The following is a 23,814-nucleotide window of genomic DNA, read 5'->3' as shown; positions in this document are numbered from 1 at the left end:
CTAATTGCTAGGACAATCTTCTTCCTCTTAACACTTCCAGAACGATTGATGCTGCTACCAGACATATTCTTGGCCAAAAATGTTCAAAATTACTATGAAAATTAAGAAAGTTATTTAAAAAAATATTTCACTAATGGCGCAACACTGTGAGGCCGCACTGGTTGAGGTGTATAACTGTGACTTGTCTTTTATTGTTAGGACAACTTTCTTCCTCTTAACACCTCCAGAACGATTGATGCTGCTACCAGACATAGTCTTGGCCAAAAATGTTCAAAGTTACTATGAAAATAAAAAAGTTATTTAAAAAAATATTTCACTAATGGCGCAGCACTGTGTATAACACGAGGGACGGACGCACATGGGTTGACCAGTGTTGGACGGGTCCACTTGGGATAGCGCGTTACGTAGGCCGCCAGGAGGAAAAAAATTCACAATATTTTTGAAGGAAACTTCAGCCTGTGCACAATGCTTTTAGGAAACTTATTTATTTGTTATTACATAATTACTAGTAGTTATTTCATTTGTTTTTGGCTATGATTAATTGTTCTAAAATTATTGGTAATTCCTGTACCCAGGTGGTCCCTCCTGACGCACCCCTCCCACCCTCCCAACACCACCCACCCACCCCACCCCCCTCCTCCACCATGCGTCTAGAGCCACAGACGGGATTAATACGGTATGGCCGTATTTTCATCCGGCCAAACCAGCTTTTATCCGGTTCCTGTGGCCATTTTGGCCGGATATTGAGATAACTTTATCCGTTCACGATTTTGGCCGTATAAGGGCGTTTTCCGGATGTTCGAATCCCGGATAATCGCGGGGTTACAGTACGAGCAGGATTTGCTCGGAAAATTTGGCAACCCTCGGAAGGCGAGGGTTGCCTCGGAACACGAGTTTGTTGATACACATACAGGCCGACTAGCGCGTGGTGACATGGCGATCCCGCCTCAGTTTACCAGTGTCTCGCGCCCAGTGACTATCCCACCTGAATTCTTCACAAGGATTTACAGTTTTTTGTCGGTTTTTAGGCCATTTGAGCATAAAAGTTGTTATTATATATCTCACCATGGGTCTCAAGAAAGCCATTGGTAAGGTTCAACCTAAGAAAATATCTGTGAGTAGAGGCAGTAGAGGATGTCCCTTCTTGATTAAGAAAATGTGTGAAGTATGGGAAGAACTGCAAAGTTTTGTTGAAAAAACTCACCTAGATAAAGCTGTAGCAGGCCGTTGCATTGACCTTTTAAATGACAATGTGATGATGTCTTACTACAGACAAGTGTTAAAATGTAGGGAAAAACAAGTGTCTTTAGACATTCTTAGTAAGACAAGCCAGTCCTAGTGGTATGCAGGCAAAATGTGCCAGAGTGTGCATACCAGTTAAGTCTTCACTGCCTGATGTTATAATGGAAGAGGACTCCCCTTCCAAACAGTAACTCCTCTCCTCCTCCCTCCTCCTCACCATCTTCCATACGCCAACAGCAGTCATCAGCAAGGGTAAGTAATACCTTGAACATAGTTTTGTTGGTTTATTTTGATGAATTAGGTATAAAAATTTAGTTTGAAGGGAGGTTTTTGGGTAGTCAGGAACGAATTAATTCATTTCCCATTATTTCTTATGGGGAAATTAGCTTCAGATTACGAGTTTTTGGAATATGAGCTGTCTCCAGGAACGGATTAAACTCTTAAACCGAGGTACCACTGTAGGTACTTTCACAACCCAATGTACCTTCTTGTATGTAAATAAATAAATAAATACCTCCAGTAAACAAATTGTTTCAATGGCGGACTAAACATAAAGGTACACCTCCACACTTCACATTTTAGAAGGAGGATCCGGTGGCCAAATTGAGTTCGTTGTTCAGAGATATCTGTTATAGGAAGGTCCAGATTTCGTACGTGCCACTGTATATACAAGCGAGTTTAGTTGGGTATAAATAGGAACTGCCTTGCATGAGCAATAGGCCTTCTGTCATTTTCTTTATTCTTATGTTCTGCTTTTATGAGAATTAGTCGACTGCTATGGGTTGCATCCTGGGAAAATGTATAGCCATTGGCCAAGAATGCTGGGTCCAAATAATGTCATTTTGCTAGTCTTATAATGAGACTAGGTTAGTTTAGATTGTGTTAGGTGGAGTTAGGTTAGGGGGCTATAATATTACAAGATACTAGGGTTATGTAACAGACTAGGGTTATGTAACAAACTGGGTTTATTATGAAATATGGGGTTATCAGTACCATGGGTTCAAACTTGACAATTTTTAAAATAGCTCAGAAAATTGGCCACCAGGGAGCTACAAGGCACAAAAACAATAAGGACATTCCTTGCACAAGCAAACATGAAGCTTGAAAATTAAACACCAATGTGCAAAGATGTTCTCCAGATAATGTAAATACACATCAAACAAATTGGAAAAAATAATCTTAGGATATTTTTACTAGTAATACCAAATTAGACTGCAGAAGATATAATAGACAACCAACTTTTGGGACTAACTTTCTGCAAATGTGAGTGCTTCCATGACGAGTGCAGGCAAGGACGCCCCATAACTCTCCAGGGAATACTGACCGCTGCCTTCTAACAGTTGGGATGTCTGAAGGGAACGATTCATTGACGTTGACCGACTGAAACACACAAGTTAGTAATTAAATCATAGGACATTTGTGCCACAATTCTTTTATATTATGCATCTAATAAACCATGATACCTCTTTTTTTTCATTCTCACAAAAATATATATATTGTCTTGTTGCTCTAATGGTAAACTGATAATGACAATGTGCTATGATGTTCTTTTAACTCTCTCCTATGTAATTAATGTACAGTGGAACCTCTATTAACGAGTTTAATCCGTTCTGGCACCGAGCTCGTTACCTGGAAAACTCGTCTTTGGAAACAAATTTCCCCATTTAAAATAAAGGAAATAAATTTAATCCGTTCCACTCCCAAAAACATCCATACTTGTATGACTTTTTTTTATGTAAATATAATATTGCACATTTAAATATAAATGTTTTGTTGTAGTGTTTTAATATTTACTTTACCTTATGAAGAGTAGTTGCTGGCTTGAGGGAGACGATGGGGAGGTGGGAAGGATGAGAGGGGTTATGGTGTGGAAGGAGAATCCACCTCTGAGTCAGGCGGACTCTCTGTTCTTGGGAATTTCACCCAAATTTCATTTCAAATGTCACACAAGGATGCGTTAGACCAGCACCAAATAAAAAAACTACGTTGATTACACTCATTGTGTCAACAATATAATAGTCTTACCACGAAGATACAATAAAATGCCGTTTTCTCAAATAGGCAATGTGGTTATTAAAGAAAACGAAAATTTCATGGCAAACATTTATACAATCCCCAAGTCGATCGGATAAGAATTGGATTTTATAGAAATATTTGCTCAAATGACGCTTGAGCGTGGTGTTTGGGTGCATTCAAGAGAAAAAAAGTGTGTTACGTTCAAGCGACATATACCTGCGAAAGTGATAACACTTTCATAAAGTGTTATCACAAAGTGATAAATTAATTAAACATTTTCACACACCGGGTTGTCACTGCTTTATCAGGACAGCTTTTCCAAGAATGCGTTCACCTTTTCAAACATTCCAAACACTTCCCTGATCTCAGTGGAAGAGGCAGCATCCTCCCTTACCTCCTCATTCCCTTACTAATGGTGTAAATTGTTGATGAGGACCTGCCATACTTCCTTGTGAGATCAATCACACAGACACCACACTCATGCTTTGCTATAATTTCCTTCTTTAAATCCACAGTAATTGTGTCTTTCTTCCTCTTGACAACACTATCTTTAGCAAGCAGCTTCTTTGGAGACATCATGTGTTACAAATTGTAGTCGCAAAACCACTAAAAACCCAATGAAAAGCTCAAATAAATCCATAGGGATGCTTGTCGTGTGAGATACAACAACAACACTGGCGTCGGAGGTGTCCGAGAATTTGCGAGAACCCGCGAGACGCTAGGAAGCGCCATGTGGTTTCACTCGTTAATAGAGGCGAGCTCGTCAATAGAGACAAATTTGCTGCGAGTGGCTTGTTCGTTACTGGAAAAACTCGTTAATAGAGCCACTCGTTAATAGAGGTTCCACTGTACTGTAATTTTAATGTCAACTTTCTCAATTACATATGTACATGTAAATAGTTTTTGATTTCAACATCTCAATCAAAGACTATTTATGAATAGTCTTTGATTTGGTTTCATATGATACATGGGATGCAGCTGCCAAATGTATATGCCAATTTACATTCAAAAGAACTGAGGGCTGCAATGCAATCTCAGCAAGGTCTAGTGAAAATCTGTCACTGTAATAGATAATGGATCTCAAATAGAATGCAACAAAACCTCAACAATATATTACGGACATGCATCATCCAAGGCCTACAAAGTACTGTATTTGGAATAGAATGATACACATCACATTTGACAATACGGCTAAGTATAAACCTAAGAATATGTACCTCTCAAGAATTTATTTAAATGTTAGAATTTTGGCTAGAAGTCAAGCCCGAGCCTATTCATCATTCAGTATTACCTCTCACAAAACCTAATTTTTCAATCTTTTATCACCAACAACATAATCATACCACACTTTCTAGTGTTGTAGAGTACCAAGGCAAAAGCCCAGAAGAAATAGTAAATACAAAAATGATATCCACAATATCTTCCACACACACATATTTCAACATCACAAGGAACCAGTAGCATTACAGTGCTGCAACACATCCACAGCATCGCCTCGTCACTTCCTACAACCAGGTGTAAAGTGCTTCCTCTCGGTTCTCATTTACAAACTGTCAAGCTTTCCCTTTCCTTACCACTTTAAGCTATAATCGTCGAGATCAGTACTTGCTTAACATTTTCATCCAATTCAGTAATGAGCATGCAACTCACCCTGGGGTGTAAGGTGAGCGCTTGGCAGCACTGAAAACTCCCGCACTCCTTCTCCGTGCAGCTGCAGCAGCAGCTGCCCTTGCACTCGCAGATGAATAGGAGGCAGGGGTAGTTACTCCCACCCCCCGATCAGATACCGGACTGCTGTACATTTTGCTGTGGAAAATAAAAAAGTTACAGTTTGATAACATTTTCATGTAACAGATCGGGTAGTCACCAATTCTTGCCCGCTAATGATACACCTGTGTTTTGTAAGAGGAATAAAAATCAGCTTCTCGGATATGAAGAGCTTCTTTCTAATCACGACACTCATTTCTCAAGACAAAATCCATCCTGGTCACAAATAAATGAATCATGACAATCAAAACATGCTGGCATCCTGTACAACCACAATAGGTATTTTATCAAACATCCCTGTAGTCATACTGGTGCAAGGAAGGTGCCTGGAGGTAAGCTCAATCCAACCCAGAATAACTACAAAACATTCCCAAGCCTTATTGTGCATTACTAGGACCATCAAGTACCATTCTCACATCTGACAATTTGCCCAAAGGACACTACATCCAATTACCACCAGATGGCAACACCGAGCCCCCCTACCTAGAGCCCGGTTGCATTTCGATGCAAGGGACCAAACACTGATAAAATATTCGGTCAAAACCTCTGGAGGAGGAATTTCTTCAAGACCAAAACAGATAAAAATGTAACTTCATAACTAGTAACAAGTGTAAAAGCCAAGAAAAATTTTCAATATCCTCAAGTGGCATAGCCCATTGGACACATCATAGAAGCAAAGTTCAGCCAATCAAAGTCTCTCTCATGGTTCAAATACAAGTGGCAGCAATACACCAGTAGAAAAATAGTGGCCACCCTGGTGTCACAAATGAGCTCCAACCATAATGGATAATGGAAAGTTAGAGCTGGAACATCACGTCTTTGAAAAGTCAAACATGCCGAATGCTGCCAGTGCAGAATCTTTGACAAGAAGGCAAACCTGAACACTGCAAACAAGCAGAAGCATAAGCCTCAACAACTGAAGGATTATCCACAGAAGATCCATGCAGTGGAATTTGAGGAATGCCCTTCAGGACTTGATATCTTGACTCTAAATTTGGCAAAATACCAGAAGCATAAGCAATGGCAATTGGGATTTAAAAACTCCATACAGATATCCTCTATGTTGCATATATTGCAGAGTTTTCCAAACTCAATATAGTAAAAAAAATAATGGGTAGCAAAACAAAATCCACAGCTAGTAACAGGCAAATTCAAAGATGATAGCTGGGTGCCAAGGCACATACTCTAGGGCCCTAGGCTAACCAAAACCTACAATTATTTAACCATGAAACAGCATTCAATGTAATGAAATGCCTTTTTCTTGTTAGAGTCCAGGTGGCTCCCTGTTACGAGCTGATTGTTATAATAATAACTGGTACATACCTCTGATACCACTGGGGTTTAAATCTGTGTACAGTATATAATGGAGGTACAGTAACTGGAAAAGCCCCCAGTAAAACTTAGACAAGGCCCTGCCCTCAGGGAACTTAGCTCCCACAAATATTAAGAATCCTGTATATATAGCCTTATCAGTCTACTCTCCAGACAGGTGTAACAAAAGTCTAGCTGTAACTTATTCATTTATTAATTAATTGCTTCCCTCATAACTACAACTTGCTCCGTTTCCTCTAGATTTACGTTAAATCCCCTATACCACACAGGCAGGAGTAGAGATGTGCACAGGCACACCAGAGGTAGGCATTATAGTCCCTGAAGGGAGCATGACATCTTCAGACACCCACAGTGAATCCTCACGGGTTGAAGTGCCTGGATGCAATTTACAGGTCCCTATACACAGTCAGTGTTGCACAACAACATAACATTACATCCAGGAATGGTGGCTCAATTTAATGAGAGAGAGAGAAGGGTACTTGTCCAGAAAAAATGTGTTCCCGAGACTGCCACGTCAGTCCCAGCCAGCCACATTCAAAAGAACTCACGCTCCACCAGCCCCAGCTGTATGGTGCTGGCTTGGTTCAGCTGTTGTATTGTACCTCTTGCTTAAAAAATCCTATAGCCACCATTCACTTTAGTATTAATGTAACCTTCTAGCTTTATACAGTCTTAACCACATATCCTTATAGCATATGTAAATTAGCTAGAGTAGTAACATCCTCTTTTGTTTGGCGGTGCATTAATATAACCGCCACACTCTACATACATCATAAATCACGTATGTATTTTACTCACACGATCACCATTTCAACCTTTGTAGGTTACATGATCGTAACACTCCCTGAAGCTATCTTGTTGGATCACATCAGTCTCATGAGTCTTGTTTGGCCTGCTGGGGACCAGAGCCAGAATCTGGCTTCTCCTCACCAGGAAAACATTCAGAAAGTCAGCAAGGCAATGCAGACAACAGCAAGGTTCATAGAAAGCAAAGCATCATCAAAATAACCAAATAACTGCTAATAATTCAGTCAAAACAACTTATTTACTCTTAACTAATTCGAACCTGTAAGTTCCATTGGCCACCATCAGGCAGCCTGGAGCTCCCAGCCTACAGCTGGGTACCAGTCAGCCCAGAGCTGATGCACAATAAACCAACAACTGAAGGAACCCAATAGGAAGGGAGGGAATTGGGGAGGCAAAGGGGCTCCACCAGAAAGAGCTATTTTATTAAATTCAATGTTCACTTTCCGGGGGAGCCCCTTAGTGGAGCCCTGACGCTAAGTAACCACAGAGAAAAATTAAAGAAGGGACTTACCAGGGAGGAGAAGAGATGGCAGGTACTAGGTTAAAGAAAAGACAGTGGACCAGAAAACTGGCCCAGTGCAACTCAAAGACCAATGGGACCAGGAACACTGACTAAATACCAGGTCACCAGGGCCTTGTTAGACCTTCAACACCCCCAAGCCTCAATATCAGCCCATGTCTAGTTGCAGAACATAGCAATCAAAGCTACAAATTTATGAACATTGTGGGCCTGAGGGTTGACTGCATGCTGGCTACCCGTTATGACAACCTGTGAAACATGACCTATGCAACAGGGAACCAACAGTTCATTCCATGTCAAATCATAAAAAAAACAGCATTGAATACAGGAATAATGAAACACCAATTTCTGGGTGACCCTCAGTAGCTCACCATCTACTAGATCACATCAGCCATGGAATTCTATAGGCCTACTGGAGACCAGTACCGGAACCTAGCCCCACTTTCACAGGAGGGGGAGGGAAGGAAACTATCAGGAGAAAGCACCAAGCCATTACAACTATATAATACTTGGAAGGGATCAGGATAAGGATCTGGGATGGGATGAGGGAAAGGAATGGATGGTCCAACCACTTTGATAGTAGGGGATTGAACACCAACCTGCATGAAGCACGACTGTCATTCTACCATCCACCCAAAGTGGTTGGCCAAAGAGGTGCAGGAAGTTATGACATTTATTTTCACCATCTCACTGGGAAAAGCAACTAGAAAGTCGGCATGTCAAAACATACCATTGCTAGCTTCAAAAGAGACCAAATGTTACGACCCTCTCGGGACGCAACGGGGTTCTCACTCTGATGATGTTAGAGGAAGATATATGTATCCGTTCCCAAGCCAGTATTGGCTATCAAGGGATGAGATCCGTGACGCAAGCAACTTAAAGGGAGTAGGGAAAGAAAGCTAAGAACTTAAGATTATACTTGTCACCATCTCCAATTAAATATATAAAATCAAAAAGTGCACAGGGGGAGGGGTATTAACACTATACAAGGGGATTATACACAATATAGTCTTCTGCTGAAGACTCTGGTGCCACAACTCTCGGTGCCGAGTCCTTGGTGCTTCTTCGTGGCCACACAACGAAATATCCAAAGAAGTTGAGCCTACCCTGGCCACAGGTCAGCCAAAACACAGGTCCACTGGGGGCACCGTCGTGGAGGCCGTCAACCACACGTCCAGCTGGTCTGCTGGCAGGTACTGAGCCACCAAGGCTGGTACGGCCACTCCACGAACGATATAAGGGGTACGCCCTAGACAGGAGTCTCGTGTGATATCACAAATCACCCTCCTGTCCTCAATACCCCAGTGGATGATCGTCTCCAACAGTCGGTCCCGGGTAAATCCTTTTACTGCCACTCCACTGGCAGGCTAACACACCACAGTGTTCTTCCGGGGGGACGACGTCACAACAGCTGCAGCAAACTTCACAGTATGGAGACTGGCTGCCTCGGGTAGACTGACTCCACTTCCATCACAGTGGTCCCAGGTCGGCTCTGTAAGCAGACACGTCATCAATAACCGGGACACTAATACACCTCACTTACGGGCTCGGGCACAAACACTTGACGTATCCAGCCCATAGATGGCGCTGTCGTCGGAGCACCACCTCACCAGAGGTCAGGAGCGGCGGTGTTGTGAGCTGCACAGGACTGGAAACTGGCCCTTGTGGCCGATATTCGCCGTCCTCATCCGGTGTCATCGTTCGTTTGGCGGGGGTTTCGGGAGCTGACCCACAGATGGCGTAGTCGTTACTACTCCGTGCTCGGATGCTGGATCCGGGTTCGTAACACCAAAGACTAAAAACCCACCAAAAGAACTCGACTATGTAAACAATCCAATTGTCTCATTCAGCCCACTTCCCCCACTCATTTGGGGCTAGGGGTTAAGAGGTCACCTACTGCCAGCTGGGGTCCCCAGCTCCCAGTTCTACAACAGAAGGGAAGCATCCACCGATGACCAGGAAGGTAGGGCAGGGATCAGGAAGCCACCGGGGCTCACCCAGAAATTGGAGTTTTCTTATATTTACCAATGGTTTTCTGAGAGGAGCAGCTTGTGGCTACCTGAAGCTAACTACCCATAGATTAGGAAAACAGACGGGGAACCCACTAGGAAGAAGGAAGCACCACAGGAGACATTACGAAGATGGGACCCCCAGCCGAGAGACAACCCGAAGCCCCACAAGAGCACCGAAGTTCAAGGACATTCACCAGATACTGGACTTCCTCATACACAAAGACCTGAAAGTTGTAGCATTAAATATTATGATAGATATCGTGGAGACATTCGCATATGGGACTAATAGAGCAAAAACTCGGCAATGTGATGTCATAGTTGCCAGAATACACCTGGGATATAGACGTATCTGGCAGCTCTCTCAAAACCCAAACGTCAAGTACACAATGTGTCTACTTTGTGAAAGAGAAAACATGCACTTACTTGAACATTACATTGTAGAATGTTCCATATTGACTGACTTGCCCTACTGGGCTGAGGTATGCTGAACTCTGTAACTACTATACGAGTACTGGAACACTTTATGATATATTGGACTTGTACCGAAGATTAACCATGTAATGTAACTATATAACCTGAGCTTGTAAAAGCATCTTAATCACATTCAGTGGTTAAGTTCTTAATTGCACACTAGTTTCTCTGACAGCTATCTCACCCTGTCAGAGTAAAAAGAGACAAATATATGTGCATGTATGTGTGTGTATGTATGTATGTGTATAAAGTATATGTGGAAGCTGATCAGAATTACATTTCACCATTATAAATTCACATTAATGCAATCATAAATCTGTGTATCTATGTATTTACGTATGTAGCTTAGCCTAACATTTTAAAAGCACTACGATCACCTTCTGTGGTTGTTCAATAAATCTCTGAACTGTATGTTTGACAAATCTCTCACCCTGTCCATGGAGGACAGAAGAAAATGTATATGTGCTAGTTAGCATTGTAAATGTGTGGCCAAGTCTGTGGTAGAAAATAAAAATAATAATAAATAATAATAATAATAATAATAATAAATAATAATAATAATAATAATAATGATGATAAAAAAAACATGCCCGAATATCAGCCCAGGATATGCACATGAACATCACAGAGATCTGCATACCTCCCAACATCATGAGCAGGAGAGTAAACCGCAGGCTGGTTAGACCAAATAATACTGTGGCTGACCCAAGAAATATCAACCCCAGAACATCAGACTGCCACACAGGCACAAGCTCCCACACTACTGTGCACCCCACAAAAAGGAGGCGACCAACGACCTTGAGTAGCCTGGTGAACGCTAGTCAAAGTCCCAACCCAGAGTCGAGGCATCCATAAAGACATCGAGCACAGGTGGGAGGCAAGGGCTTGGGCACTGAACCCGGAAAAGCCCAAAGAGGAAGCTAGTGGCACAGCAGCTGGCAAAGGGCAAATGGGGTCTGCATACAATGATCACAATGACAGAGAAAGGGGCAGAACTGGTGAAACTAGAAGAGCCCCTGAAGATACGCTGCCCTGTGGGAAAACCACGCAGGTAAAGTTCAGGCTCCCACACCTCTCAATCAATCGCCAAATCACCCAGGGCTGCCTAGACACCAGCAGGTGGTGACGCTGCAGTCAAAGCAAAGGCACTGGAGGAAGAGAAAAAGATGCCAACCGAGAATCCCACCTGAGACCCAGCAAAGTTCAAACAAAGGATGGGAGCAACTGAGGCTTCCATCACTTCACCAATAACCCAAACCCAGCAAGCTATGAAAGAACCAGATCTGTGGTTAGCAGACACGAGGATGGACTGGGGGCCCACACAAGCAAATCATTGAGGTAGGCCAGAACATGAACCTCCAATAAATGAAGACAAGTCACCACGACCCAAACCAACCTCGTGAAAATGAGGGGAGCTAGATTCAAGCCAAAGGGACAAACACAAAATGGTAAGCTTAATGCACCATAGTGAAACCTAACCAGTCCCTTAACCCTGGATGAATAGGAACATGACTGTATGAATCCCGGAGGTTCAAGGATATCATTCAGAAGCCTGTCTCTAATACAAGGAGGGGGCAAATGAAAACTTTTCCCTGAAATAAAAGGCCTTTGTCCGAAAGGATGAAGACCCACCTAGGGTCCAAGGGAATCCAAGGAATCTCTCCAACTCCCCCATACACCTTAGGAACCATCCATGAAGGCCCCAAGCAGAGCCAGCATCCTCGCCCACTGCCATGAATTACTGATGACCCAGGAGCCCTACTGCCGACATCCGACATTAGCTGCATCAGAGGAACCGATGGCTAGAGCCAGTGGACAGCAAGTGCACCTACCCCCTTCCTAGAGGCCTGACAGCTGAGTGGACAGTGCTTCAGATTCGTAGTCCTGAGGTTCCGGGTTCGATCCTCATTGGAGGCGGAGACAAATGGGCAGTTTCTTTGACCCTGATGCCCCTGTTACCTAGCAGTAAATAGGTACCTGGGAGTTAGACAGCTGCTACGGGCTGCTTCCTGTTGGTGTATAACAAAAAGGAGGCCTGGTCGAGGACCAGGCCACGGGGATGCTAAGCCCCAAGATCATCTCATCTCAAGATAACCTCCCCCAAATGAGTGGGATGCCCCAAGCTCAAGCTTGTTTTCAGATATTCAACTGTTCGTTTACACTGCTGGAGGTTGTGGGGCTTTGGTCTCTTTTGAACCCAGCAGTGGTCAGTATTGGTCCACTGACTTTCTGGGTTTCTTCCATGTCAAGGTGGCAGAGTATCCCTGCACCTCTGAGGGGGCCAGGTCTGGTCCCCAGTAGACCAAACTAAACTCCATGGCTGATGCAATTTAGAAGTTAGGAGCCACAAGGGGTTACCCCATCATGAAAATTCTATGCTAAACAAAGCCTAAATACACACCCAAAGGGTTAAACATGAAATACAATTTTATAAATTGCATGCAACAGACCAGGGGTGGTGAACCACTGGCACATGTGGCAACAATGGCTTGCAATCAAATTTTGCTGGTACAGTATGCTGCACGAGTGCCACTCCCTTACCTCTTTTTTTAAACCCCAACCCATAATAAATAAATATACAAAGCATATCATTACTGCCAATTTTTTTTTTTTTTTTTTTTTTTTTTTTTTTTTTTTTTTTTTACGAACAAGGGTCAATATGGTATTTCAGAAATCTCACGCCGGCTTGGGACCAGCTGGATGGTTGCGAGAATGCAGTAGTATCACCAAGAGTAAAATAACCTAATTTTCTTTTAATAATAATAATAATAATAATAATAATAATGTTTATTTAGGTAAGGTACATACATACAAGAGATTTAACAAAGATTGATGGAATTATAGATAGAGCTAGTACATAAAATGCCTAAAGCCACTATTACGCAAAGCGTTTCGGGCATGAAAAACATTAATGACTAAATCTTAATACTAATTGAGTATAAAGAATAAAATGTGTTGAGAACAAATAAAAATAGAGATAAAAAAGGGGGAACATGGCTGAAAAAGCAGCACAAATACAATTAGGTCGACAAACAGCGTTGTTAAAAAAAAAAACAGACACGGATTGACAATAGAGGGGTAAGGTAGGTTACAGGGAATTTATTAGGTATAGCTTCGTTTTTATCTTAAACTGGTTGAGAGAGGTACTGACTTTAACATGGTTGGGAAGGTCATTCCACATTCTGGGTCCCTTGATTTGTAGAGCATTTCAAGTTTCATTAAGTCGTACTCTTGGAATATCAAAACTGTATTTATTTCTGGTGTGGTGCTCATGGGTTCTGTTACAACCTTCAATGAAGCTTTTGAGGGCAGGATTGGCATTACAGTTCAGCGTTTTATATATGTATAATACACAAGAGAAAATGTGCAGTGACTTAATATCCAACATATTCAGAGATTTGAGTAGGGGTACCGAGTGATGTCTGGGGCCAAAGTGAGATATTGTCCTGATAGCAGCTTTGTGTTGAGTAATTAGAGGACATAAATGATTTTGGGTAGTAGAACCCCAAGCACAAATACCATAGTTGAGATAGGGATAGATGAGGGAGTAATAGAGTCACCAGGGCAGGGCGGGGTACATAATATCTGATCTTAGAAAAAATACCAACAGTTTTGAAACTTTTTTGATATATTTAGAATGTATCCCTGGAAATTAAGCTTGTGGTCAATGAGAATGCCAAGGAATTTGCCATCTAATTTGTTACAAATTTGGGTATTGTTTATTTTGAGATTTATTTGATTAGAGGATTTATTGCCAAACAGAATATAGAAAGTTTTGTCAATGTTAAGGGTGAGTTTGTTGGCAGTTAGCCAAAGATGGACTTTATTTAGCTCAGTATTTACTGTGGTATTTAGAGCAAGGGGGTCAGGATTGGAGTAAATGAAGGTTGTGTCGTCAGCAAATAGAATTAGTTTGAGGTGTTGGGAGGCATTTGGAAGGTCATTAATGTAGATGAGAAAGAGGAGAGGGCCAAGTATGCTGCCCTGAGGAACACCAATGTTGATGGGTAGGGTGGGAGAAATTGAATTATTCACAGAAACATACTGGAGCCTGTCAGTAAGGTAAGATTTGAGGTATTGCAGGGAGTGTCCTCTGACTCCATAATGATGTAATTTAAGAAGAAGGTTTTGGTGGTTGACAGTGTCAAAAGCCTTACGCAGGTCCACAAATAATCCAACAGGGAACTCATTTTTCATATATATGTTTTTGTTTTATAATATTAACTAAGTTAAAAATTTCATGTTCACTGTTCTTGCTGCTTATAAGACAAAGTACTCTTTTTATATCGAGTTATTTTTCAATTGACATCTTAAAAACATTAATAAAGATATTAATATTTTTTAACATGCTTCTAAAAAGTTTTCATTAATTTCAATCTCTCAGCTGTACAGTGGCACCTCGACTTACAATTGCCCCTACTTACGATAATTTCGAGTTACGATGAAAATTTAATAGAAAAATACGACTCGACATCCGATGGTGTCGTCGACTTACAATATTTGTTGGTACATGTTCGGGTCGACTGAGCTCCTGGTTCCCGGTCATGCGGCTGACCTGCCTCAGTTTACTACAGCTGCCCACTTAGTGACGATCGCGCATATAAGAAATTTCAGTTCTGTGATGATTTTTTTCATTTTGAACATTAAAGTAATTATTATATATCATGCCATGAGTCCCAGGAAAGTCAGTGGTAAGGCTTAACATATGAGATCCCATGTAAGGATGGCCATCGAGCAGAAACAAGAGATCATTCGTAAATATGAAGATGGTGTGCGGGTTGTTGGACTGGCTAGGCAGTACAACAAATCTCAATCAACGATATCCACCATACTGGCTAAGAAAAAGGACATTATGGGTGCTAAAGTGATGCATCATTACAGACAAATGTTAAAACGAAGGGAAAAACAAATGTCTCTTGACAAATTTGTAGTTAGACAAACAAGCTCTGAACCACAACCAGGGCCTAGTGGTATTCAGGCAAAACGTAGGAGAGAGAGTATCCCAGAGAAAACATCACTGCCTGATGTGATAATGGAAGGGGACTCCCCTTCCAAACAGTAACAACTCTCCTCCTCCCCTCTCATCACCATCTTCCATATGCCATCAAGAGCCCTCCATAAAGGTAAGATAAACTTAGGTACTGTATTGTAGTTAGGAAAAAACATTGTATTCAGTATAAAATGTATTTTTATGTTAATATTTTGGAGGGTGGGGAACGGATTAATCCAAATCCCTTTATTTCTTATGGAAAAAATCGCTTCAGCTTATGAATCGTCTCTGGTAACGAATTAGCATCGTAAGTCGAGGCCCCATTGTACTTTTGTTAATACTTTCCCTTCACCCCAAGGTGGGCCTGGCATTTCCCAGGAGTGTGCACCCACACTAACATATATATACTCTTTCCAGTGTTCCGACCTCAATTTCCAAACTACGTCGTTCATTTTGGTATCAAATTGTTCGCAATCTAAAGGTGCCCATTTTAAAACTAGTTCCATAATAATCAAACAATAAATGGAATTTAAACAAATATTTTAATTTTGGACACAACATGCATCCCCGCCCACCATACGTAAGATTATTAATAGACACAAACTCCGTCCCCAGCGGACGAAAGTGTTAATAGTTAAACAATAAATATACAGTAAATAAGCAGCAGAACTCTATTTGCCTTAAAAAAAAAAAAAATTATTAATTCACTAATTTTACTTTTTGGAAATTATTAGTTCTTAATATATAAAATTCATAAAGCTGTATGCAGTGAGTGCTACAGACTTCTCTAAAAATATTTTCAAGCATGTTGTTATTTTTCTCCATAAAAAAGGGTAAAATACAAATATAATAACAAGAATTATAGTCTGTGGCTCAATATTACCATGGGCATGCAAGATAATCTTTTAGATTATTGCCAGTTTGAGAACTTGCTCTCAAAATGATTCCACCCCCTGCTATAAGCTAGCTAGAGAGATATAGATAGATATTACACTTACACACACACACACACTGTATATTTACTTTACATAGCAGTTACAAAAAATACAAAAAAAAACATCCTATCAGCTGATGGTTGACCATCGATGTGACATCAGTAAAAACTAGCTCAATACTAAATAGTTTATGTAAACACTATTTAAATGTTTGAGAATAGAATCTTTGCGCATCTAGATGAGCTCATCATCCACACATGCATATTCAGTACTGTACTCTTAACTTCTATTTTAATCACCCTCTGCTAAAGATGCCTGTGAAATACTCCACCTGGCCACATTTTGTATTGGAATGAGTTCACCTACTCTTCTGATTACAAGATTCAGTGTCTTGAAAATTACTGCACAATAGAAATATTTCAAATTTCAGTTTGATGCAAGGTGAACAAGTGCTAAGCCAGTATTGTGGCTGTACAGCAATTGGTTGAAATATAATGACAAGGAGCTGGGATACAAGGCCAAAATAAAGACAGTGACCAACCATTTGGACCATCAGGGGATCGAGCACGTACTCTGGAAATATGAGGCCGTGCTGTATCGAGCAACAATAATTCATTTTGTCCAGGGACAGGCAGTCAGTATATGTATACATTAGATTAATATCGAGGTCCCCCCTCCCCCAAGACCGAACTACTGACCCTCCCCAGGATGCATCTCCACAACAGTTGTCTAATTCCTGGGAACCTATTTACTGCTAGGTGAACAAAGGCAAAAGAAAAGAAAACAGACGTGAAAGTAAACTTGCCCAGCTATTCATGTCCCACCCCACGATTCGATCCCAGGATTCCTGACTGAGAGGCGAGAACAAAACTAACCAACCATACTACAAAGACCCCTATAAAAGTAATTTTTAAATACACGATTATACATTGCATGAATTAAACATCATTGCTACTTAGTATTAACAAGTGGCTGTCCAGAAAGCAACTTAAACATTTAACAGGACATTCTTACTATCATCTACCCAGTATGTCCCACGAAGGCAAAACTCACTAGCATCAACCACGAATAAAACTTTAATTTACTCTCACAAAACCCTGCCCAGGACACCATTGCTCCTCAGGAAGGTCACATCAATCTTAACCTTCAAGCCACCATACCCGAGGTCACCACCATACCTTAGACTGTCACCATACCTGAGGTCTGTCGCCTTCAAAACTGGTGATCAACGGGTCGACATGCTGGAACAACAACAATTGCCGCGGATTATCCCGGATTCTCTCGGATTCAGTGCGGATTTGATACGAGTTTTTTGGATTTCTCAAATTCTAGTCGTATTTAATAATAATAATAATAATAATAATAATAATAATAATAATAATAATAATAATAATAATAATAATAATAATAATGATGATGATGATGATGATGATGATGATGATGATGATGATGATGATGATGATGATGATGATGATGATGATGATGATGATGATGATGATGATGATGATAATAATTATAATAATAATAATAATAATAATAATAATAATAATAATAATAATGATGATAATAATAATAATAATAATAATGATAATAATAATAATAATAATAATAATAATAATAATGATAATAATGATAATAATGATAATAATGATAATAATAATAATGATAATAATGATAATAATGATAATAATGATAATAATAATAATAATGATTATAATAATAATAATGATAATAATGATAATAATGATAATAATGATAATAATGATAATAATAATAATAATAATAATAATAATAATAATAATAATAATAATAATAATAATAATAATTTATTTAGGAACAGTACATACATAGTTGCAGCGTTACAGTACAAACATTATGTTAGATTTAAAGATAGAGGTAGTACATACATTTGCTGTTGATGCAAAAATTATGAGAAGAATCAAGACGGATGAAGATAGACAGAGACTAAAGGATGACCTGGACAAACTGGATGAATGGTCTAGAAAATGGCTGCTAAAGTTCAACTCAGGAAAGTGTAAGGTAATGAAATTAGACGAAGGGAGCAGGAGGTTGAACACAAGGTATCATCTGGGAAATGAAATCCTGCAAGAGTCAAACAGAGAGAAAGATCTAGGGGTTGATATCACACCGAACCTGTCCCCAGAGGCCCACATCAAAAGAATATCATCAGCGGCATATGCTAGACTGGCCAACATAAGAACTGCCTTTAGAAACTTGTGTAAGGAATCGTTCAGGACCCTGTATATCACTTATGTCAGACCAATCCAGGAGTATGCAGCTCCAGCCTGGAGTCCATACCTAGTTAAACACAAGACAAAGTTAGAGAAGATTCAGCGGTATGCCACCAGGCTCGTCCCGGAACTGAGAGGTATGAGCTAAGAGGAAAGGCTAAAGGAGCTGAACCTCACGTCCCTGGAAAACAAAAGAGTAAGGAGAGACATGTGAACCACCTACAAAATTCTTAGGGGAATTGACAGGGTGGACAAATTCAACCTCTTTAGCGCGGGTGGAACACGAACAAGGGGACACAGGTGGAAACTTAGTACCCAGATGAGCCACAGAGACGTTAGAAAGATTTTTTCAGTGTCAGAGTAGTTAATAAATGGAATGCACTAGGAAGTGATGTGGTGGAGGCTGACTCCATACACAGTTTCAAATGTAGATACGATAGAGCCCAGTAGGCTCAGGAATCTGTACACCAGTTGATTGACAGTTGAGAGGCGGGACCAAAGAGCCAAAGCTCAACCCCCTCAAGCACAATTAGGTGAGTACAATATCTAAAGCCACTACCTTACCTTACCTTGAGGTTACCATGAGGTGCTTCCGGGGCTTAGCGTCCCCGCGGCCCGGTCGTCGACCAGGCCTCCTGGTTGCTGGACTGATCAACCAGGCTGTTGGACGCGGCTGCTCGCAGCCTGACGTATGAGTCACAGCCTGGTTGATCAGGTATCCTTTGGAGGTGCTTATCCAGTTCTCTCTTGAACACTGTGAGGGGTCGGCCAGTTATGCCCCTTATGTGTAGCGGAAGCGTGTTGAACAGTCTCGGGCCTCTGATGTTGATAGAGTTCTCTCTCAGAGTACCAGTTGCACCTCTGCTTTTCAACGGGGGTATTCTGCACATCCTGCCATGTCTTCTGGTCTCATGTGATGTTATTTCTGAGTGCAGGTTTGGGACCAGCCCCTCTAATATTTTCCACGTGCATAATTATTATGTATCTCTCCCGCCTGCGCTCAAGGGAGTACAGATTTAGGCTCTTTAGTCGGTCCCAATAGTTTAGACGTTTTACTGAGTGGATTTTAGCAGTAAAGGATCTCTGCACGCTCTCCAGGTCAGCAATTTCTCCAGCTTTGATGGGGCTGTCATTGTGCAGCAGTACTCCACTCTAGAGAGCACAAGCGTTTTGAAAAGTATCATCATCGGTATAGCATCTCTAGTATCGTACAAAACGATAAAAAACAAACGATACAAAACGTACAAAACTCTGAGAGAGAACTCTATCAACATCAGAGGCCCGAGACTGTTCAACACGCTTCCGCTACACATAAGGGGCATAACTGGCAATCTCCTCACAGTGTTCAAGAGAGAACTGGATAAGATGCTATACGAAGGTGTGTGTTCTGAGCACTACTCTTTTTCTGGTTGCCCTCAATGGTCTTCTTTCCTCTCTTCCTTCAGGTGTCTTCTCCGCTCTCTATGTCGATGATCTTTCCCTTTGCTGTCAGGATGATGATTCGCCTCTCCTTCAGCGCTGGCTTCAACTTGCGATTGATGCCGTGTCGTCTTGGGCCACCGATCATGGCTTCAAGTTCTCTACTTCTAAGACTTGTGCCATGACTTTTACGCGGAAACGGGTCGTTCTTCGTCCCTCTTTGTCACTTTATGGTCATCCCCTTGAGTAGAAAGATTCCGCAAAGCTTTTGGGGTTATTCCTTGACACTCGTTTGTCTTGGTCTCCCCATATCTCTTACCTCCATGTTGAGTGCTCTAAGGCCCTTACCCTCCTTCGGGTATTGTCCCTTACCTCTTTGGGAGCAGGTAGGCACACTCTCCTTGCTTTACATTTCTCTCTCGTCCTGTCTAAGCTCGATTATGGTTGCACTGCTTACTCGTCTGCTTTTCCTTCTACTCTTCGCCGTCTTGATGCTTTGCACCATACTGGGTTGCGCCTTAGTTCTGTGCCTTTCGTTCACCTCCCGTCCTTAGCTTGTATGTTGACACTGGCTTCCTGTCTCTCCAGGACCGCCGTGATCGCTACTGACTTCGCTATCTTGCGCGGTCCTTACAACATCCTTCTTCTCGCCTCTGTCGTGCTTTAACTTTTGCCCCTCCTGCGGTTCCTGTCCCTCTTCACCACCTCCCTCTTTCTGTCCAGTTATCTCGCTTACAGGATTCTCTTTCCGTTCGTGTTTCTAATGTTTCTCCTCGTGTTGTTCCTTCTTTGCCCCCGTGGAGAGTCTCCTTTCCGCAGTTTTGTACGTCCTTAACCCGCATCACTAAAGCTTTTACCCCTCCTACGGTTCTAAAACGCCTTTTCCTTGAGCACTTTTCTTCTCACTCCCGCTCCGTTTCTGTCTTCACCGATGGGTCTAAGTCTGCGGACGGTGTTGGCTACTCTGTTGTTTTTCCTGATCGCACTTATATGTGTCACTTACCTCCGGAGACTAGCATCTTTACAGCGGAGCTTTATGCTATTCTCTATGCTCTTCGTCTCCTGCTTTCTCGTTATCAGTCTTCCTTTGTAGTTGTTGTTGACTCTCGTAGTGCCCTCATGGCTCTCGGGTCCTTTAATCCGGTTCATCCAGTAGTTGTTGTGATCCAGCATTGGCTGTTTCTTATTCACAGTAAATTTAAGTCGGTTGAGTTTTGTTGGGTTCCCAGCCATATTGGTGTGTCTTTAAATGAGCGTGCGGATGCTGCTGCCAAGGAAGCTGTCTGCTCTTGTCCCATCTCTCGTAAAGGTATTCCATATTCCGACTTTTACCCGGTTTTCCATTCCTCCATCCTTACCCGTTGACAGGCTTTTTGGTCATCTGTTACTGGTAACAAACTACGTACTCTTAAATGTTGTGTTTCCTCGTGGCCGTCCTCCTACCGCCGTAACCGGCGATGGGAAACAGCTTTGGCGAGGTTGCGTATTGGCCACACTCGCTTAACCCATGGTCACTTGATGGAACGCCGCCCTGCTCCTTATCGTCCTAATTGCATTGTCCCTCTTACGGTCGTGCATGTCCTACTTGAATGTCCTGACTTCCAGGACGAGCGTGTGTCTTGCTTTCCGACCGCCCCTCGCGGTCACCTAGCTGTCCCTCAATAGAATTATTGGTGACTCGGATACTTTTTATATCGTTCGCCTTATGCGTTTTTGTTCTCGTATTGGCATCCTTGGTGACATTTAGCGCCCTCTGATTATTCCGCACATTTGATGGTGTTACATAGCCTTCCCGGTTTAGTGCCTTCTTTTGATAATTACTTTTACTTAATTACCACAAGCTACCACAAGCTACACAATCTTCACAAAGCTTCCTGGCAATATGTTAGTAATGAATAAATATGATATGTTAGGTTAGGCTGACCTAACCTGACCTAACCTAACCTAATCTAACTTAACCAAACCAAACCTAACCGAACCGATGCTTGAATCGTCGACTTGATTTGGTGTCGCCAGCCTATTTTTCGTCTAATTTCTATATAAAAAGATACTTTTTCAGATTAAAATTATGTTTTTTCGTGTTAAATTTTTTTTAATTTTGCCCCGAGGGGCGAGTTTATTGGGCAGCGCCACTCATCTTATGAGTGAACATACCGCCATAGCAGAATGTACAACACTCCCCAATAGGAAGAAAACCCGCTGGGTTGTTCATCCTGTCACTTGTACCCAGACACAGCTGGGACTTGCTTAACTGTCTCAAGTGAACAGCTCCTCAAACAAGAAGATTAACATTTATCAACCCTTAAAAGCTTACGTTATCTTGCGGGTGCAAAATGGGGAAATCTTTTAAGAACAGTATCAATATTTGACAAATAGTGTTTTCCTAACTCAAACAATGTGGGGTTTATTATTCTACACATATTCCTAATGTCTCTCAGGTGTTCACATTCACGTAGATAGTGGTCAAGGCGGTGTCCATCACTCTCACCACAGATTCTGCAACTTCGCTGATCAACTGTTGTTTCCATTCCAAATCTCCATGGATATTTAATTGTATCCAAGACGGATTCTCGCTATTACTGATTCTCTCCCTCGTCGTCCTCCTCTTCGGCCATAATGATTGGGATTGCCAGCTGCAACCATGTTGTACCATCGTACAGATTCACTGGTTTGTGCTTCTATCCTCCTTTCCTCAGTTACCTTGTCACGGTGATGTTGCCTGATTATACCTCTAATTTGTAGTTGAGTCTTGGGTATGAAGTATGGTCTCCTTCAGCGCCTTCAGCAGCCAGCACATCTGCTCGTTCATTTCCACATATTCCAACATGGGAGGGGATCCACTGAAACTTGATGACTCTTCCCTGATTGATAAGTACTCTCACAGCTCTCTTAATTTCAGCGACTATTGCAAGATTTTTTGCCTGATTTTTACTTAGGCTTTGCAGTGCTGCTTTTGAATCGGTGCAAATCACTGCACCATTAGTGTTCCGTTCAAGAAACCTTAACGCCATAACAATGGCAGTTAGCTCTGCTTGCGTTGCAGAGGCATAGTTCTCAATACGTGCTTTTTCTTCATTTCTGCGTTGGAAGGTATTATCCTTGATTACCGTGTATGCTGCACCAGCCCTGCCATTGACAGGATTAGATGACCCGTCAGTGTAGATTTGATCTAGTTCATCTCCGGCTTCTTTATAAATTTCCTCGAGATACTTGTGCCTCATTTCTTGTGGTATCATGTTGGATTTTTTCATTGCCATTTCATAGATGATGATCTTGCACGAGTCATCCTCCCAGGGAGGTAGCCCAGGGCAGGAGAGCTCACTCTCCTGCCTGTAGAGTGAGCTCTCTACAGGCAGGAGCTCACGGGCTTGCTCAAGCAGGTGAAGCTCTTCAAGGTAGCAGACTGTTCTGTGATGCCATTTTTTGCTTCTCCTGTTTCCCTCTGAAAGTAGCACAGAGCTCAGTTTTTTCTTGGCAATATCATTGTAATGGGGATCTCTGGCTATCCTAATTGCAAGCTTAGCATTCAGCTCCTGAATTCTGCTTTTAACGCTGGGAAGGAACAACTCCTCTCGTAGATTAGACGTTTTGGCAGTTCTTGGAACTCCAAGAATGATTGTCATGGCTTCATTTTGAATGCTTTCAAACCTTTTCATATCGCTTTGGGAGTAGGTGCACAGAACTGGTGCGGCATAGTCTATGACGGAGCGCACATAGGCTGTGTACATCATTTTAAGCACGGCAATAGAGGCTCCATGTCCATTCCAGGTCATAGCTTTCAGTGCCCTGAGTCGACTTTTGCATGTTCCTATGAGTTGATTGAGCTCCTCTTTCTTCCCTTTGTTAGAGCCGACAGTGACGCCAAGGTACCGATAGTGGTCAACCCATTCAAGTGTTACACCATTAATTTGCAGTTCTTCATTTGCTCTCCGCTTGTGATGGGAGTATGCCTTCGTCTTGTTTGTGGAGAGAGTGAAACCGAGCTCAATACATTTCCTTCCGAGGAGTTCAATGGACTGTTCAATTTTTCCCAAGGTGGGAGCTTGTATTA

General features: G+C 41.8%; 1 protein-coding gene across 1 annotated transcript in view; it reads right to left on the bottom strand.

Annotated features, from left to right (window-relative positions):
• Positions 1-17,373, bottom strand: part of Nup133 (nuclear pore complex protein Nup133) — a gene marked incomplete in the record, with an annotated part of 90,231 nt that extends 72,858 nt beyond the window's left edge. Inside the window, 3 exon segments of the mRNA XM_069334355.1 lie at positions 2,495-2,622; positions 4,909-5,064; positions 17,289-17,373. Coding sequence (XP_069190456.1) covers positions 2,495-2,622; positions 4,909-5,060 — 280 coding nt within the window.
• Positions 17,374-23,814: the final 6,441 nt, after the last annotated feature.

This window comes from Procambarus clarkii, chromosome 31, assembly GCF_040958095.1.
Source record: "Procambarus clarkii isolate CNS0578487 chromosome 31, FALCON_Pclarkii_2.0, whole genome shotgun sequence".
NCBI lineage: Eukaryota > Metazoa > Arthropoda > Malacostraca > Decapoda > Cambaridae > Procambarus > Procambarus clarkii.
Note: the sequence above shows the minus strand (reverse complement) of the source record. Positions and strands in the feature narration are given on the sequence as shown.